This window comes from Siphateles boraxobius, unplaced genomic scaffold, assembly GCF_051911475.1.
Source record: "Siphateles boraxobius isolate OS27281-9 unplaced genomic scaffold, OSU_SipBor_1 19, whole genome shotgun sequence".
Classification (NCBI taxonomy): domain Eukaryota; kingdom Metazoa; phylum Chordata; class Actinopteri; order Cypriniformes; family Leuciscidae; genus Siphateles; species Siphateles boraxobius.
In genome coordinates this window covers 9,018,443-9,036,986 of record NW_027508799.1, presented here as the reverse complement: position 1 = coordinate 9,036,986, position 18,544 = coordinate 9,018,443, and the positions used below count along the sequence as shown (strand labels likewise).

Below are 18,544 nucleotides of genomic sequence, written 5' to 3'. Positions count from 1 at the left end.
TTTCTTTTTTTATGATAATAATGTTGACTTTAAACTGTGGTATATTGTAAACTTGCCTATTATTCATGGAAAATGTGTATTACTTTTTTATAGAGATTTTTTTTTCTCTGTTTTTCATTTTTCTTTTTTATTGTCCTTGTATTTGTTTATTCTACTATTTGATTTGATCTAACTGATGTTATTATTGACTTTCTATGTTCAGTTTTCAAAAGATTGCAAGCAAGCAAATACATACATCCATACATCACGTACTATTGTTTTAGAAAGCAGCGTGTGAGCAGGACTTTTATTTTGATCTGGCGATATGACGTCGTAAGGCTGCGCCTCGCTCCTACGTCTGTTTTGTTTTGGCTGAGGAAAGGTTTGTGTTTTTTTACAGCGTTTCAGGTGTATAAATCGATAAACCCCAATACAGTCAAATGTATATTTTTTATACTAGCGATGTACAATAAGGGAATTATTATTGAATATAATATTGCAGTGCTTTAACTAATATTAAGTTTATTTTTGTGAGAAAAGCTCATCTGCACAGTAACTGAAAAGAAACAGAGAAGGTGCGTCTTATTTCGATTCCTAGCCTATATCTTGAAATAGGTAATAGTAAACGAATTTGGCTAACGATACTGACATGTACTGATGAGAGAAAGGGAGCTTTTCCGAAGTCTGAGTCAACTTTAATCAAATGCTTCGCAACATTAACACTTTTGAAGCGCTTGAATCACCGCACGCTGACGACACATGCTGGTCAACCCCATTTAATTAAACGAAAATAACAACCATGTGTAATGACAACTTTTACGAATCAACAGCAAATATTTTGATAGAAATATATTAAATGCAATCAATACAGATATAAGTCATAACAAAATATGAACCGTCGCTGTATAGTATGTTCTTTTATTAAGCCTTGAGTATTGTTCAAATTCACTAAGTTACCCTTTCGTTAAAGGAAAGGAAAACATCCACTACTTTAAACTGCTGTAAAAATGTATCAGATAAATATTTTTTTCAATTTTTTGCATAAATATAGTAATCAACCTCAGTCCTGATCAAAACTACTAAATGTTTTTTTAAAAATGCAGGATTTTCATTTCACTCTTTACCGGTAATTGCCAAATTCATAAATGATGTCACTGAATTGGGGAAAAAACACACAAAATGACTTATTTTCAATATAAAATGTGATTGTGGACTGGATTTTTTTTACCTTTTATCACAGTCTTGGACATGTCAAAGATTAGAAACAACATTGGTTTTGATGCATTGTTAGTTTTGTGCAGCATCAGATTTTAACTATTTCTCCCTCATTTACTGTTCGTGGCTGTTATAGCCCCATTGACTTCCATTATAACCACATTTTTTGATTGCAAAGCCATGACACCATATGATCATGCATTTTTGATTGTTGGTGGTTTTCCCTGTTGGGAAGAGGTCAAATTTGTAATTTTTACTGTTGATAACCAGGTGGCACCATTAACCCTCTAGATAGGCCTGTGCAAAAAAAAAAGCTTAGTTTCTGTATTTTACATGGAGTTATATGGAGTATAATGGCATATTAATGTGTGTGTGTGTGTGTGTGTGTGTGTGTGAGAGAGAGAGTGAGTGAGTGAGAGAGTGTGAGAACTCGCCTTGATGCGTCTGAGAAAATGAAAACATGCACCTCAGCTCTCAGAACTACATGGAGTAAACAAAAACAAAGTGCCTTTTGATGGTGATAAATGCAGACTAAACAAAAACAAAGCAAGTGGATTTAAACACTTGCATGCAAGCCTGCTGGTCATTTGTGGGTGAGAAGAGCAGCAAGCAACATGAGAAAGGGCTTGTCTTGTAGTGAAGTTTTAGAGATGATTATGCAGCCTGACCCCTCCAGCGAGCTGTCTTCTCCCTCTGACACCACAGACTCAGGAGAGTCAGATCCTGATTTGGATGTGGCACCCTCATCATCCTCTCTAGCTTCCACTGAAGGCGTGGAGGATTTGGAGGATCCTGGATCTGGGTGGATTGGGAGAAACAGCGAAGTGTGGTTTTCCACCAGCCCGGAGACAACTCCCTTTCTTCAGCCTGCCAGAGGCGTGACTCCAGGGCCGACTCGCTATGCCATCGCAAGGGTCCAGAACATGGATTCTGTGTTCAATCTGTTTTTCACTGAGGAGATGATTGACCTCATTGTCAGCATGACCAACCTCCATGGGCGACGCACAATGAGAAACTGGACCAGGGTGGACTCCACAAAACTCTGTGCCTACATGGGGCTACTGATTTTGGCCGGCGTCTACGGGGATCTGATCGGGGCAAGTCCTCTCTACGGCGAGCTGGTCTCTGCAGCTTGTCATCAAAACGCAGAGCTCTGCTGATTTCATGGAATCTTGAGAGGGACATGGTGGCTTTAAAAAATCGCACAACCACTGCGATCATCCCACAGGCAACGTTTGGACTCCCCTCTGGACCTGTAGACGCCGGCCAAAATGAGTAGCCCCATGTAGGCACGGAGATCTGTGGAGTCCACCCTGGTCCAGTTTCTCATTGTGCGTCGCCCATGGAGGTTGGTCATGCTGACAATGAGGTCAATCATCTCTTCCGTGAAAAACAGATTGAACACAGAATCCATGTTCTGGACCCTTGCGATGGCATAGCGCGTCAGCCCTTGAGTCACGCCTCTGGCAGGCTGAAGAAAGGGAGTTGTCTCCGGGCTGGTGGAAAACCACACTTCGCCGTTTCTCCCAATCCACCCAGATCCAGGATCCTCCAAATCCTCCACGCCTTCAGTGGAAGCTAGAGAGGATGATGAGGGTGCCACATCCAAATCAGGATCTGACTTTGATTTTCTCAGATGCATCAAGGTGAGTTCTCTCTCCTCTCTCTCTCTCTCTCTCTCTCTCTCTCTCTCTCTCTCTCTCTCTCTCTCTCTCTCACACTCACACACACACACACACACACACACACACTAATATGCTATTATACTCCATATAACTCCATGTAAAATACAGAAACGAAGCTTTTTTTTTGCACAGGCCTATCTAGAGGGTTAATGGTGCCACTTGGTTATCAACAGTAAAAATTACAAATTTGACCTCTTCCCAACAGGGAAAACCACCAACAATCAAAAATGCATGATTATATGGTGTCATGGCTTTGCAATCAAAAAATGTGGTTATAATGGAAGTATAATGAACAGTAAATAAGGGAGAAAAAGTTAAAATCTGATGCTGCACAAAAACTAACAATGCATCAAAACCAATGTTGTTTCTAATCTTTGACATGTCCAAGACTGTGATAAAAGGTTAAAAAAAATCCAGTCCACAATCACATTTTATATTGAAAATAAGTCATTTTGTGTGTTTGTTTTCCCCAAATCAGTGACATCATGTATGAATTTGGCAATTAAAGAGTTAAAATCCTGATTTAAAAAAAAAAAAACATTTAGTAGTTTTTATCAGGACTGAGGTTGATTAATAGATTTATGCAAAAAAAATTGAATTTTTTTTTTATCTGATACATTTTTACAGCAGGGTAAAGTAGTGGCTGTTTGTTAGCCACGAACATAATGAAAGGGTAGTGAATTTGCCCACAGTGTACTGTTGAGTTTTTGAAAATTTCCAAAGCATTTTCCCAAAATATGTGTAAAAATAACACTTGTCCCCAAAAATCATTCCATTTGCTGAAACACGGAGAAAGTGATGGCCAAATTAAGACTAAAAAATACCCCATAGTGGCTGAAAACATCCCCAACAGCACATAAGGGTTTTAATTTGCTGAGCTAACGTTAGTTATGAGTGTTTTTTGTCTAATCAGGTAATTTAAGATCATTGACTGACTACCAGTGTGCTGACTACTGAACTATTGAGCTGATTGAGACGCACCCTGAGATTTAGTTTTGATTTGTCTTTTCTTTTAATTATTCTCATCTTAATCATGACAGAGTGTTTAAACACCTGGGGAAGCAGCTGAGATCCATGTGACACTATTGTAAACATGGCGTTTATTAAAGAGGAGAGTGGTGACATCAGGATTGAAGAAGTATTCAGTGTGAAACAAGAAGATACTGAGGAACAAACAGGTTGGTTTCATTCTCAAAACTGAACTCAGTCAGTTGATCCTTATTAAAATATTGGCTTCTACAGAAATTATTAATGACATTTTTAAAAAAAAATGTCATGAGCAGTGGCGGCTGATCAATAGTAACCCCTTCAAGTTAGTCAGAGAAGAAAGCTACTTTAACATGTTAACAATAAGTTAAATATATCACAAATGAATAAAGAGATAAAATGTACTCACAGTATTCCACTATTAGTCATATTAAATTTTATTTAAAAAAATCTAAATTGTATTTCGTTTATATCTGTGTGTGGGGCGCTGTCCTATTAAGTGTGTATGTACTAGGTCTGTAAACTTTTGAAAAGCATGTGACTTGAGGCTGAGCTCTGATTGCTTTGCGTCACATTGTCCGGGGGTCACAGCGCTCTGCGCCCCAGACCCTCACACCTTTGATTTTAGCGAATCAATGTTGTTTTTATATTTTTAGCCTCATGTCATTGGACCGTTCTCAATGACTCCTATTCCCGCACAGTGGCTTGTCAGTTGACTGGTACTGATCAATGTGGAAGCAAGCAAGCGCAATATCTCTTCGAGATGAAAGAAAATTCAGTTTTATCTTTACAAAAATACCCTTTTACCAAACGTTCACACAAAGAAAAAAAAAGGATCAAGGAGCTTGGACCAGATCAACCCAACTTGCAAATTAAGCAGAAGTCAAGTAATCGCGGACGAATTTACACTCGGGCCTTCTCCAGCACTTCTTACGGCAAACGGAGTTGGCTAGCTGGATGCAATATAAGTCATGCCTTTTATTGTTTTCCCTGTTTGCTGTTTCAAAATTCTGGCACCGAAACGTCGTGGACAACGACAGGGGTACGCGACTTAAAACATCTCTCTGAAAAGTGCAAACGGCATGAAAGTAGCCGCAGCCATCTTGACAACGCTATGAGACTACAGTTTTTTGGGAAGCTTAGCATTGCTGAACAGCTAGATGAAGGCTACAGGATTGGCATTAGAAGGCACAATGAAGAGGTCGCAAAAAATCGGCACGTCCTCTCTAGAATAATAGACTGTGTGAAATTTTGCGGCGCGTTTGAGCTGGCTTTGCGTGGCCATGATGAGAGCGAGAGCTCAGATAATCCCGGGATATTCCGCGGCTTGGTGGATTTTGTTGCTTCCCTTGATGGAGTGTTGAAAGAGCACCTTGAGAATGGCACTTTGTTTAAGGGAACTTCGAAAATGGTGCAGGATGAGCTGTTGGACTGTATGTTGTCTGTTGTGAAGGAACACATAATCAAAGAAGCACAGAGAAGCGATTTTCTCTCAATCCAGGCCGACGAGACCACTGATATTGCCACACAGTACCAACTTGTGCTTTTGCTGCGCTACATTGATGCCAAAAGCAATGTCCAGGAGAGGTTTTTTGAGTTTATTCCACTACATTCGGCTACAGCTGATTCCATCGCCACAGCACTGAAAGAGCGTCTCACTGTCATCCTTCCTGAGGATCAGAGGAGTAAACTCATCTCCCAAGCATATGATGGAGCCAATGTGATGAACGGTGCCACTGGTGGTGTTCAAAGGAAGATACAAAATGTCTACCCAAATGCCCACTACATCCACTGCTATGCACATCAACTCAATCTAATAATACAACAGACCACTTCTCATATTCCCAAAGTGAGAATTTTTTTCTCTGACCTTGGAGGATTTTCCAGCTTTTTTTCCAGATCACCCAAGCGCACAGATGTTCTTGATAAAGCAGTGGCCCATAGACTACCAACTTCAAGCAATATTAGATGGAACTTTCACAGCTGTGCCATCAATACCGTGTTCGAGCACAGAGAAGACCTCATCCGCTGTTTTGAAACCATACGAGTCTCGGGGGACTTTGACCCTGTTACCGTCAGAGAGGCAGGAGCCTTTGCCATGCTGCTTGAGGATCAGGATTTTAAGTTCTTTCTGCAACTTTTCCACACCATCATACCGCATGTGGAACTCCTCTTTACTCGACTCCAGAAGAAAGACATTGATTCGGTCCACATCAAGAGTAGCATCCAGCAGTTCCAGCAGGACATACAGAAGATCAGGTAGCAGCTATATTCCTCCTTTTGCGATTTTTGTTGTTATTATTATTATTCATACATTTTCTTATTCCTTTGCAGAAATTCTCACCCCTCCCTGGTTGACCAACGCAGTGCTGGTGGTTCTCAAGCGAAAAGGCGCCGGTCTCTCAGTCCAGAGGTCCATGAACAGATTGCAGCAGAAGTGAGTTTTATTGTAGTCCATATTACACTGATGTATGTGTTTTTTTTTTTTATATTGTGCTCCAACATTTGAAATTTGCATTAGATAGTTTACATCTACATTAATCCGCATAGATTTGAAAACGGAGAATTCGATTCAAAACGCTCTCCGCCCGTTTTCAATTGATTTCCAAAAGTTTCTCATCCACACTGAAACGTCGGAAAACCCTAAATAGCCTACACCTTTACTGCCCATACGTAAAACCCTCATAAAAGCTCACTGAGATGAAACAGACAGAACAAGACATAATGAAGTTATCACGCAATTCTTCTGGCAGGATCATTTTATTTAACATATCTCACCATTCACTGATGCGTCCAGGTTGCACTCAGTCACACCATATGTTTGGTCTAAAACGCAACTGCTCTCTAGTTTTACCGCAGACAGCAAATGCGAGTGAATTTTCTTTCATCTTTGCAGGACTGTGATATGAAGAGAGTACAAAGTAACATTTTAGCAACTGTGTAAAAGTGTATAGCACATAACAGGCACAATACCGGTATAAACATTGAATATCTATGGGTTTAATATGCATCACATGACAGGGCTCGATATTGCGACCATTTTGGTCACATATGCTCCTGAAATTTAATCTGTGCGACCTAAAAATATATTTGGGAGCATTTGTGCGAGTTTCGATAATGGTTGTGGTGCGACCTGATTTTATTTCTCTACAAAACGTTCGCAAATTACTGTACGTGCACTGATACCCGGTGGCCGGACCACCATTTATCCAACGATTACATCCAATCAAGCTTCATCCTTACGTTCTTAACTTTAAAGCAGATTTTAGATTGGTTAATATTAGCTGTCAATCACTCCCACTCCCTTACGCTGCGCTCCGTTGTCACGTGACAGGGAGCTAACTATCGCAAAAATTTAAATGGCTGAATAAGAGAGATGAAACAAGGTTTTTCCTGCATTGGATTTTTTTGGCGACCGCCAAAGCCTTATTTGATCGGTGAGTGATAGATGACTGCTGCGCTTGTGACAGGGCTCATGTTACTGAAAGAACAAGCATAGAGAGAGAGCCAGAGCCAGAGCCAGAGCAGTCTCAGCCAGTGCCAAAATCAATTGAGAATTAACACGATGGTAAAAGGTAAGAAGACCGAAATTTCACGTGGAGCATTCTGAGATCTTTCTCCTGAATTACCGCAGGGTGTGAATTGTGCAAAAAAAAAAAGAAATGTTGCCTTATCTTCTCTGAAAAGCGTTTCGCACATTCAGCTGACATAAACCACAATTTCAATAAACAAAACAAACTATGAAACTAAATTAAATGTTTTCTGTGATGACACAAATCTTGTGCGATGTCCTAAACTGCTGGGATAGTATGGCGTTATATGTGTGCCTCAATCTTGAGCGAGTAATTGTAAGTTTTGAGCACAGAGAACTATATTTTGCAAGCACATTGCATTATATTTTGAACAGAAATTAACTATCGCAAAAAAAAAAAAATTCGTTTCAGCAAAGAAAAATGATTCCGTGCTCAATAAATGTATTTGCTGTTATCCATATTAAAAAACGGGCCGTTTTTTAATTGGTTTTTCGTTTTTTGATTCTGATACCAAAAACGGTTATTTGTTTTTTCTTTTTTAAACAAAAAACAGAAAAACGGTATTTTCGTTTTATAATTACAAACGAATTATGGATTATCCAGAGATCCCCTGACCACATCTATCCATAAAATTCCTTTTTCGTCTTCTTTGTGCTGCGTGGTGATTGGAGACCAACAGCCAATCACAATTGACCTTTAATTTTCTGATTGGATTATTTAGTGGCACACTTGTAACGCTGTTGCAAGTTGAGCGAGCGTGTGTGTCAAAAGTTGAGCGCGCACAGAATTAAGAGGTCGAGAGAGAGAGAGAGGGACTTGACAGGAGCGCAGAGAATAAGTTTGTGAGAGAGCACCTGAGTAAACTGCGTGAGAGGGGTTATTATTGCACGTTAATATGGATGATAGCAAATACATTTATTGAGCACGGAATCGTTTTTTCTTTGCTCAAACGAAATTTTTTTTGCGATTGTTAATTTCTGTTCAAAATATAATGTAATGTGCTTACAAAATATAGATCTCTGTGCTCAAAACTTACAATTACTCGCTCAGGAATGAGGCACACATATAACGCCATAGGATAATCACACAACAATGTGTGCCGGCCTACACATCCGCTAATGACACGTCCGATTCGCGAACTAATGACTCCTTTGAACTGATTCCATTTAATGTTAAAACAACTGATATGTCCAACACTGAACTCACGAGACGTCTGAATCGGTGTATAACAAATCGGTAACGCTTTACAATAAAGTTCAATTTATTAAACTCTAGTTAACTACATTAGCATTTATTAATCTTTGTTAATGTTAATTGAATCATTAATAGTAGCCCTATTGAAATCAAAAGATGTATTTGTAAACATTAGTTAGCCTAATGCACTGTGAAGTAACATGAACAAACAATAAACAGCTGTATTTTTTTAACTAAGCTTAACAGATTAATAAATACATTAAATGCATTAACTAATTTTAACAAATCAAACCACATTTACTCAGAACACCTCTTAAAATGAGAATGTAAGTGTGCATACCCCATTTATTTTTAGTAAGAGTGGTTAGGAAGATTTAACCTTAATAATGTACAGTATTTATCAGGTTATTTATATGACAATGTGAAAAACTTACAAAAAAAAAACCTTTTAGTTTAGACTGGAGTGAGGTGAAACCAGAAAAAAAGTGCAAATCAGGTTGTTGTTAGCTAGCTGCTAATTGTCTTCGATTGTATATGGTAGAAAATTTGTTAAATTAAACTTTTTAATGCTACTTTTTTATCCTAGTTTTTGATATGATGATATACCAAAATACTTATTAGGTTTATCTTACAAAGCTATGAAATACAGTGGTAAAATCACAGCTTAAAAATAACAAAAAACCGAGGGCAAGAAAGGATGACAGTGGCCATCGGCCACCACCGAAAACCAATACATTTTAAGCGCGGGAGCTCGGGTAAAAACAAGGAGAGAGTGCCAAGCACAAAAAATGCAGCGACAACAAATCAGGATTGATTATTAAGGCTTTTAATCACCAGAATGCTGCCGGGCGTTCTACTCTACTGGCAGAGCTAAATGTCAAATTTGGTTCATTTTTGCTGGTGCTCCTAACTTGTTTGAAGCTGGGAGCACCAGTGCTACCAAGTAAAAAAGTTAATTTCGAGCCCTGCATGACTAAACATTATTTTGACAGTCCACAGTGTGATCTGTCTCAGTGTGGACAGAAGGCCAAAACGTTGAGAAAAAGATGAGCTTTCAAATGAAAACGTATTAGTGTGGATATGGCCTTACTTATGAGAGTGTAGGGGAATTTACAGTTAAGACACAAGGGCCAGATGTGATGAATGAAGACCAGGAGTCAGAGATGCAAACTTTTACTAAAGAATAGTTTGCAGTTTCATCAGCAGATGTCAGCTTCCACACTCACAAAAAGCCTTATGTGGAAACTCAAAATTTCCACATATGAATTGTTCGTCAGAAGCATATCTCCATTCATTTGATCAACCACAAATTACTCCACTATCCAGCTCCCTGACTAATTTTGAACTAGTTACATCAGAACAATTAGCAGATGTAGTCTCCAAGTTGAAGTGTTCTAGCTATAAGCTGGATTCCCTTTCTACAAGTCTTTTTAAAGTTTCTATGACTTTCAGTGCCAGTGTGACAGCTATAATTAACAGCTCATTAGCAAGTGGAGTTGTTCCTAGCAGTTTTAAACAGGCAATCTTACATCCCTTGTTAAAAAAAAACCTTAACTGGATCTGACAACTACAGGCCGATCTCCAAACTGCCTTTCATGTCAATGATTTTGGAGAGAGTTGTTTATTCCTAGCTCTACTCCTATCTAAATACATTTAACATTTTGGATACATTTCAGTCTTGTTTCAGATGTTTGCACACCACTGAATCTGCATTATTGAAGGTCACAAATGATATTCTACTCTCCATGGACTCAGGTTCGCCTGTTCTCCTAGTTTTGTTAGATCTCAGTGCTGCGTTCGATACAATAGACTATGATATTCTTTTAAATCATTTAGAATATATGGTGGGCATCCAGGGGATAACCCTCCAGTGGTTTTCATCGTATCTAAAAGAAAGGAAATTTTCTGTGAATTTGGGCAACTTTTCTTCTGCATTGGCTCAGCTACTGTGTGTAGTCCCTCAGGGGTCAATTTTGGGACCCCTGTTATTTTCATTGTATAAGCTTTATCTTTCAGAAGTACAGCATACCTTATCACTGTTATGCCGATGATTCACAATTTTATTTCCCAGTGAGTATAGACAAAAATTGCTCATCTGAGAATGCCCATCTGAGATCAATTGCTAAAATAAAAAAAATCCTTTCCCATACTGACTTGTGATCCACTCATTTATTTCATCTAGGTTAGACTATTGGAACTCTTTGTATAGTGGTCTGCCCCAAACTGCATTAGTCTACAACTCGTCCAGAATGCGGCAGCCAGGCTGTTAACAGAATTAAGAAATTTCCCCAGTTTTGGTATCTATACACTTACAAATTTCACGCTCCCGGTGAAATTTAGGGTGGATTTTAAAAATTTTACTTTTGTTTACAAGGCACTATTTGGTGCACCCAAATATATTAGTGACCTTTTACACCCTTAAGCGCCTTTCAGACAGGACACAGAATTCTGAGCCAGTGTATCTGAAGGGCCAGCTCGCTTCTTAGCAAGGGACAGATACATAGTTTGCTGCTGATCGAAAGGAGGAACAACAATCAAAATAACTAACGTTAGACGTATAGAACTCCTGCTAAAAGTTTTGAAAGCTCCGCCTACCGCTCTCCGCCTTTAAATACACTGGCCCTTCAGATACAATGCGATTTGCGCTACGTTACGCCAGTGCAAAGTAAGGGGAGTTTTCGAAACTTTTAGCAGGAGTTCTATACGTCTAATGTTAGTTATTTTGATTGTTGTTCCTCCTTTCGGTCAGCGGCAAACTATGTATCTGTCCAGTGCTAAGAAGCGAGCAACAGCATTAATCCTGCTAATGAGAAGAAGAAAGAGAGCAGCAAGGAAGAAGAGGTTGTGGGAGCATGAAACCCTAGCAGCAAGGAAGAAGAGGTTGTGGGTACATGAAACCCTCAGGTCCAGAGAACAGTTTGGGGATTATAGGTTTGCGAAGGAGCTCCGTTTCCACACAACCGGTTCCATATACGACCTCAAACTTGTATCGTACAGCTCAGGAATTTCCGACACACACAGTACTAACTTAACCTGGGGTTCCCCGTGCTGTTTTGCGCGCAGCGCGATTTTATTCACGCTGCTAGGCAGCTTGGATTCCATGGACCAGATTTTCGCCTCAGCGAGGGGACCAATCACAGAACGGGGAGAGAGCAGCAAGATGATGACAACATCTATGCGACACACATAGTCTATGTGTCGCATAGACGTTGTCATCATCTTGCTGCTCTCTCCCCGTTCTGTGATTGGTCCCCTCGCTGAGGCGAAAATCTGGTTTGTTTATACTTATGGATCCAACATGGCAGCAGACGCTAAGTTACCTTTCAATGCAGCATTAGATATTGTTCTAAGTAGTTTAGTTAAATCTCTGACCAATCAATTTCTTCCTCGTCTAATTTCTGTCACTCTACATACGTCATCTGGTATAATTGAAACGATTGCCTATGAGCTACATACAGGCGCATTTGATAGACATTCGTAGCACCCAATAAATGGCTCTGGGCATTCGTAAACCACGCCTCAAATACAAGAAAATGAACATGCGTTTCCCAGACCCACGTCTCAATGAGACGAGGTCTGACGTTAGCCAGGCCAGTACTAACTGTTCATCCATTTTGACATCTGTGCTTGTTTGGATGCCCCGTTTCTATTGGCCACGCTAGTAATCATGAAAGAGTGCAGCGGCAAAAGTTGAACTATTTTGAACTTTGACCACAGCGTGCGCGCGAGCACACTAATGGTGCTGAAAGGTGCTTTACTATCCAACTAGAGCACTCATGTGTTCTGTTCAATTGTTATTAACAGTTCCTCGTTGCTGATATAAATCTAAGGGTGACCGTGCCTTTTCGGTGAAGGGTCTTAAAATTATGGAATAGTCTTCCTTTCCATGTGAGGTCACCTTAATCGCTAGCCATTTTTAAGTCGTCTTTAAAAACATATCTGTTTTCTTTAGCTTTTGAATAGATCATGAAATGGGTTTTTTAAGCTGATAGAATGATGTTGTTTTTAAATGTTTATTTATTCTTGCTTGATCTGTAAAGCACTTTGGCTCAACTTCTGTTGTTTTTAGATGTGCTATAAAAATAAAGGTTGACTTGACTTGAGACATGAAGTGACTCAACAAGGTAATTTATATTAGTGCTGGGCTGTATACCAGTTCATACCGAATACCGGTGTTTATTTTTGTTATGGTATGTGTAACGAAGTTCGTAGTTCAGGGAAGGAGGAGGCGGGAACCAGCAAACATTTAAAGATTTTAATTTTCAAAATAAAATAAATACATAAACAAAAAGAACCGCCAGCAGCCCCTCGCGGACGACTGCTGGCTACCCAAAATAAAAACCAAACACAAATAAAACACAGGCCTGTCCTCTCTCGATCATCACAGCCGTTGCTCCTCCTTTATACTACCGCTCCTCTGTGAAAGATGCGAGACCGATGCGTCTCGCAGGTGTCATTCATTAACAATCACGCCACCGGCCTCGCGCCGTTCTCTCACGTCCCTCTGCCTCGTCCTGCTCGCAACAGTATGAATTTTTTATATTCCGCAATACCGGTGTATGTCGCTTTAACAACGGTGGGAGCGTGGCGAGACACTGTTTGAGAGGGGTCGCTTTTCACTGTTGCACTGTGGTGAGGGCACAGCTATATGTGTTACTAGTGTGGCGGTCAAGATGGATAGGTTAAACTATAATCAATTTGATAGTAGGGCTGTCTAGGTGAAGAAATTTCCCTTGCATTAATTTAGAGTGGCTTAATAGCGCAATATGTTGTAGTATCGCCATTATTTTGGGGAGGATTTATTTATATTTATTTGTGTCTATATAAATAAGTTACAATGTGGTCAGCATGAACAAAAAAGAGGACATTTTCAGTAACCAATGTAACCGAAACCAAACGACGTCTCTGCGCATTGAAAGGCTGTTACTCATCAAACCGTTCATTCAACGAACGTTCAAAAAAACGCTGATTCATTAAAAGATAGATGTAATGAAACAAGCTGTTAATAATTTTTAACTTTGAGATCCACTTTTCAAGGCTCAGCTGACCAGCAATGCGTCGCATGGGTAACGCTGAAGCTTCACTTAATGGAGACCAATGGCATTGATTCAATGCACAGGGATTAAAGTGAAAAAAATTCTTCTGACTGAAATTCATATTCCTTTAACTTTATTTAAATAGTCGAGACCAATAGCATTTTAAGGGGAGATGTTTTAAACCGCTTTAATATTGCCAGTTTTCATATGTTAAAAGCTATTTTAATCTATGAAAAAAAGTTTCTTAGCTTGACAAATAATCAACCATCTACATAACTTTTCAGTGCATGTTTTTATTTATCTTATAAGACCAAACAATGCTAAATTATTTTAATGTATAGTTTGTTTCATGGCAAATCGTTTTGGCTGAGGGCAAAGTGAAGTTTCATAACTTTATATATTTAGTTTAATTGACTGAATTGTTTGCTTTATTTCTCATTGTATAGCTTCTTATATTAGGCTACTTATACTTTTATACTGGATATTATTGATCATTAAACGGGAACAAACGTGCTCGGATTCAGACCGCAGCAAACCAGCTGTAGCCTGACATGCACTTCTTCAAAACTAAGATTAATTGAGTGAACACGGAGCAGTTTTTCCAAAGAGCGGGAATTGAAAAGCCGGACTGGACCACAAGCGAAGTGATTACAGAATGTTTGAGTGGAGAGAGGGAACTTGCTTTCGCTCCAATCCAGGCTTTATCATATCCCCTCAGCAAGGTGAATACACCTCGTCTTTCCTTAATTTAAGACCTATTCAAACTAAAATTAAGACATTTATCACACTATTTGAGAAATGAAAGCCTATTTACGGCCTTAACATTATGAAAAGTGAATTTAAGACATTAAGGACAGACGGGAACCCTGCAATTGACGACGGAAATCCGTCATAGACTCGCTGCAATTAACGTAAATCCGCCGTAGCGACGGAGAACTTTAATCTCTGAATGCGTGAATTTTTTCCTGCTGCTTCCTCGTGCTGTGGAAAGCTGACTGGCGCTGCAGCTGATGCTGATGCCAACGTCTAAATACCCTTAAACGTTAAAAGGATGATACGACTAATATTTCGCTTTCCTTGGACACGGCAACCTTTTCACGAATTTTTCGTCTTTTTATTCCCCAAATGTTGGTAAAAAATTATAAATATCAAAGGAGAGTTTTTTAAGGCAAGATAGCAGTGCTTCGCATGTGCTCCACCCGCCCCCCCAGTGAATTTTTGGATCACTGTTACTCACGACATGCTATCCGGCAACAAAGGATTCCATTCATTATGCTAAGCTAAGCTAGCGGTGGCGCTGCCAGACTAACACAATGCATGCACTGAGACAAAAAATGCATTTGCCCACCTATCTAAATGTAGGGGAGACGGTGAATAACCCCTATTTAAAAAAAAACCCTGGAGTGTTCCTTTAAGCAAAAATATTGTAAAATCATCAAAGACATGAGAAGACATTTATAAGTACCGTAATTCCTCAAATAAAAACCGGTAGTCAATTAAACGCCGGGCCTCTCTGATAGTGGCCGGGGGCGGGGTCAACACAGACAAATAAAGGCCGGTCTTAAATTAAGGCCGGGGAAAAATTAGTGTTGATGGGTAATCTCCTAAGTGCCTTTCATATAATGACATAACGTAACACACTCATTTACCACTAGATATTTTCCTCTACATCTCATCAGCAATTTCGATTTTGGGACGCTCTGCAGCAGCTGACCACTAGGAGGGGATATACAGTGACGTGACATCACTGCCAAATTCAAACTGTGCTTTCGCGCTATGGCTGGCGCTGAGCTAAAGAGGGACTTTCAGCGCTGGTCATACCGTATATCACTTATTCAGTGCTTTCAGCCACATAATGTTTATTTTAGGTTTCAGACATTTAAATACATATAATTTATAGCAAAACAATACATAGGTTGTAAAATACACAATGGTGTCTATGGAAGCAGCAATAACAATTCATTCAAATATATTTGCCGAGGTGTTTTATTCATATCAGATAGTAACTATAATGTTTACTCTATTCTTCTCCCAGTTCACCGGCACTTTCATGTATGTCGGGAGAAACTGATGAATTCATTCACATGCTGTAATAAATCCAACAGACAGGAATCTCTGAACTGAATCTCTAATCTCACGTTACAGATCAAGATAAGGTTTTTTAAACGACAAAACAAACTCACATGCATGTATTTGAGAATCGGAATAGAAGATAGTTGATGACATGGTAAGCAAGTTTGTTAATATTTAGAAATAAAAGTGCGACATCTGTCATGATACAGCGCTATTTTGGCTGTGGTGAATCACATGCCAAGTATGACGCGTCACCATGGAAACATGGCGGGCGGGGGGGATCTCGATGCCGTCTCAACATAGTGATGTCTGTCAGCCATCGCAATAGATGATTGCGTCGTCCATCGGCCAAATCCTATTATTTATCAAAAAGATGGAATTAGAAATAAAGGCCTGCCTCTAATAAAAGCCTGCTTCAAATAAAAGCCTGTTACCATCTGCAGTTCAGGTAAATAAACGCCCCGGTCTTTATTTGAGGAATTACGGTACCCATAAAAGGTAAATGAAACGATGCAGTTAACTTGTTGCAAAGGTTTATTGTCTTTTTGAAAGCTTCCTCTGTTGTTCAGCAAGGTGTTTTTTTTATTCTAGTTGAACAGCAATTTGTATATTATACAAAATAAAACTGAAAGTGGCAATCATCAGGGTCCAAGCACAATGGCTTCGAACATTGAAACTGGTAATTTCAAATGTTGCAGTTGAAATTGCTATTTTGTCATCACTACATAATTTTTGTTTTTATCCTTCACTGTAGGTCTGCGATACCATACTGGGGCACATCATGGAACGGTTATCCTTCACAAACCACCTTGTTAGTGCCACCTTGCTGCAAGGGGACAGGTTTGAACAGTTCATGGTGGTGTTTCCTGAAGATGCACTGAGCAGGACTTTGAAGGCCTATCCAGTGCTCAATGGGAGTAAGCTTAAGACAGAGCTTAGTCTCATCTACTGCAAGGAAGACTTCAGAGCCTGTTGTGGTGCTGTGGATCTACTCCAGCTGTTTATGGAGAACAATCTTGAAGAAATCTTTTCAGAGACTGTCACTCTCCTAAAGATCCTCATCACCACACCCATGACAACAGCAGAAGTTAAGAGGTGCTTCTCAACTTCGAAAAGAGTTAAGACTTTTCTGAGAAACAGCATGAACCAGGAGAGGTTGAATGCATTGGCCATGCTGTCAATGGAAAAGAAACTGGTGACTGAGATAACTGACTTTAACCACAAGGTCATTGAGAAATTTGCAAGCCAGAATGAACAGAGGGCGATATTTCTTTTCAAGTAGTGCTATACTGGCCAGTGTTTTGGCAACATTACAGTGTGTGTTTGACATTGTAAACTCAAATTCATTGATTTGTGGTACCTTTATTTTTGCATTTTGCATCGTGGAATTTTTGCATTTTTAGCTAATCAGTAATGATACATCATCACCTCTTAAAAATAGGTAACAATTGCATTCAGTCCTTCATTACTAACAGTTGGATTTTCTGTTTGTTTTTAGCACCAGCCGCCACTGAGAATTACAGTATTTCTGTCTTGGCGAGTATACATGCAAACATTATCTGTTATGTCCTAAATGAACGCTGTTGGGTAGAAATATCTGATGTGTAACATTACATTAGATCTGTGCATTACAGTTACCAATACACACAACACAATATACACATGGTTTTCTAAGCTCATCGTAAATTACACAAATACATACACATCCTGTGACAGCTACAACTTAATGCACAGCTATTCACATTTGTTCTCTGCATCAAAAATATATATGAACATGCTGTTGCATTTTTGATAACTTGGGGCTATTTTTGGCACTGCATCAGTCTCAAGATGCAAACTGCGTTGATCAGCAAGCTGACATGTCATCAAAGTATTATAGTCAGAGTTCATACACATTTTAACCAGTACTTTTCCATGACTTTTCGGCACATTTCCATGACTATGTATTCCTGAAAATGTCAGTCGACATTATAAGAATAAAAATATGTGTTAAAGTTTACCCTCAGAGGTTTAACAATAAAATGGATGACAATTTATGAGGTTCAATACAAAATAAACATTTATTTAAACACACAAGGCGCTGAAAAGTGCGCTGACACCCTCGCACGATTTAAAAGATTAGTGGGAGTTTGTGACTTTTAACGCCCACAATACCTTGGCCCTTAATGCGTCTTGTCTAGTAACATTTGAGATAACCCGTTGTCTTGTGCCTTCAGTCTGACTCATGATGGAAGAACCTGAAATCGGCCTAACATTGGTCGATGTCGACAGAGGAGAAAAGAAGCTAGTGATAGTCATGCTCGAGCCTTCACGTGCAGCCACAACTGCCTGGTGCTTGGCGCCTTTAGCATGGCTAGCTAGCGCTGATTCTCCCATATTAGAGATGTCAATTATCTTAGAACATAGTCCACATCTTGCTTTCCTCGGGTCCTGGACCTTCTCGAGCCATGTCTTGTATGTCTCCAAGTGAAGCCAGACATTGTTAAATCGACACTTTCCTGGCATTTCAATTAAATTTCTGTCAGCACCGACTTCGCCTCAGGCAACATCGCAACAAGTGAGTGAATCCGAAGTGAACTGAACGTTATGCCGCCTGAATATAAGGACGTTAAGACAACGGGAAATATTTTTCTTATTAAACAGTTTTTGCATTAATCACATATTATGCTGTGTTAAAAATAAATTAAACTTTTTAAAAAATTCAACGACTTTTCCAAAACTTTCTCGGTCTATTTATTTTTTCAAAACCGTTACAGGCCTGGAATCAACTTTTCCAGGTTTTTTTCAAAACGTACGGACCCTGTATAGTGTACTTTGAATGACATTAACCAGGCTGTCTGTC

The 18,544-nt window shown here is 39.4% G+C and overlaps 1 protein-coding gene across 3 annotated transcripts; it reads left to right on the top strand.

Annotated features, from left to right (window-relative positions):
* The first annotated feature begins 282 nt into the window (after positions 1-282).
* Positions 283-17,775, top strand: LOC143742428 (zinc finger MYM-type protein 1-like). 3 transcript variants are annotated; one of them, XM_077235279.1, is made up of 5 exons: positions 283-361; positions 3,920-4,057; positions 4,568-6,125; positions 6,201-6,303; positions 16,457-17,775. In XM_077235279.1, exons 2-5 carry the CDS (start codon positions 3,973-3,975, stop codon positions 16,982-16,984), a joined length of 2,274 nt encoding a protein of 757 aa, XP_077091394.1. In that variant the 5' UTR covers positions 283-361; positions 3,920-3,972; the 3' UTR covers positions 16,985-17,775. The 3 variants fall into 3 exon arrangements, with proteins under 3 accessions (XP_077091394.1, XP_077091392.1, XP_077091393.1); XM_077235277.1 differs by having other exon boundaries at positions 4,523-6,125; XM_077235278.1 differs by lacking the exon at positions 283-361 and adding an exon at positions 525-554 and having other exon boundaries at positions 4,523-6,125.
* Positions 17,776-18,544: the final 769 nt, after the last annotated feature.

What these genes read in the sequence shown, in the direction of transcription:
- LOC143742428 (XM_077235277.1), top strand. Translation starts at nt 3,973, where the DNA reads ATGGCGTTTATTAAAGAGGAGAGTGGTGACATCAGGATTGAAGAAGTA. An exon ending in AGATACTGAGGAACAAACAG is followed by an intron (nt 4,058 to 4,522) that starts GTTGGTTTCATT and finishes TTATATTTTTAG; the next exon opens with CCTCATGTCATTGGACCGTT. An exon ending in ATGAACAGATTGCAGCAGAA is followed by an intron (nt 6,304 to 16,456) that starts GTGAGTTTTATT and finishes CCTTCACTGTAG; the next exon opens with GTCTGCGATACCATACTGGG.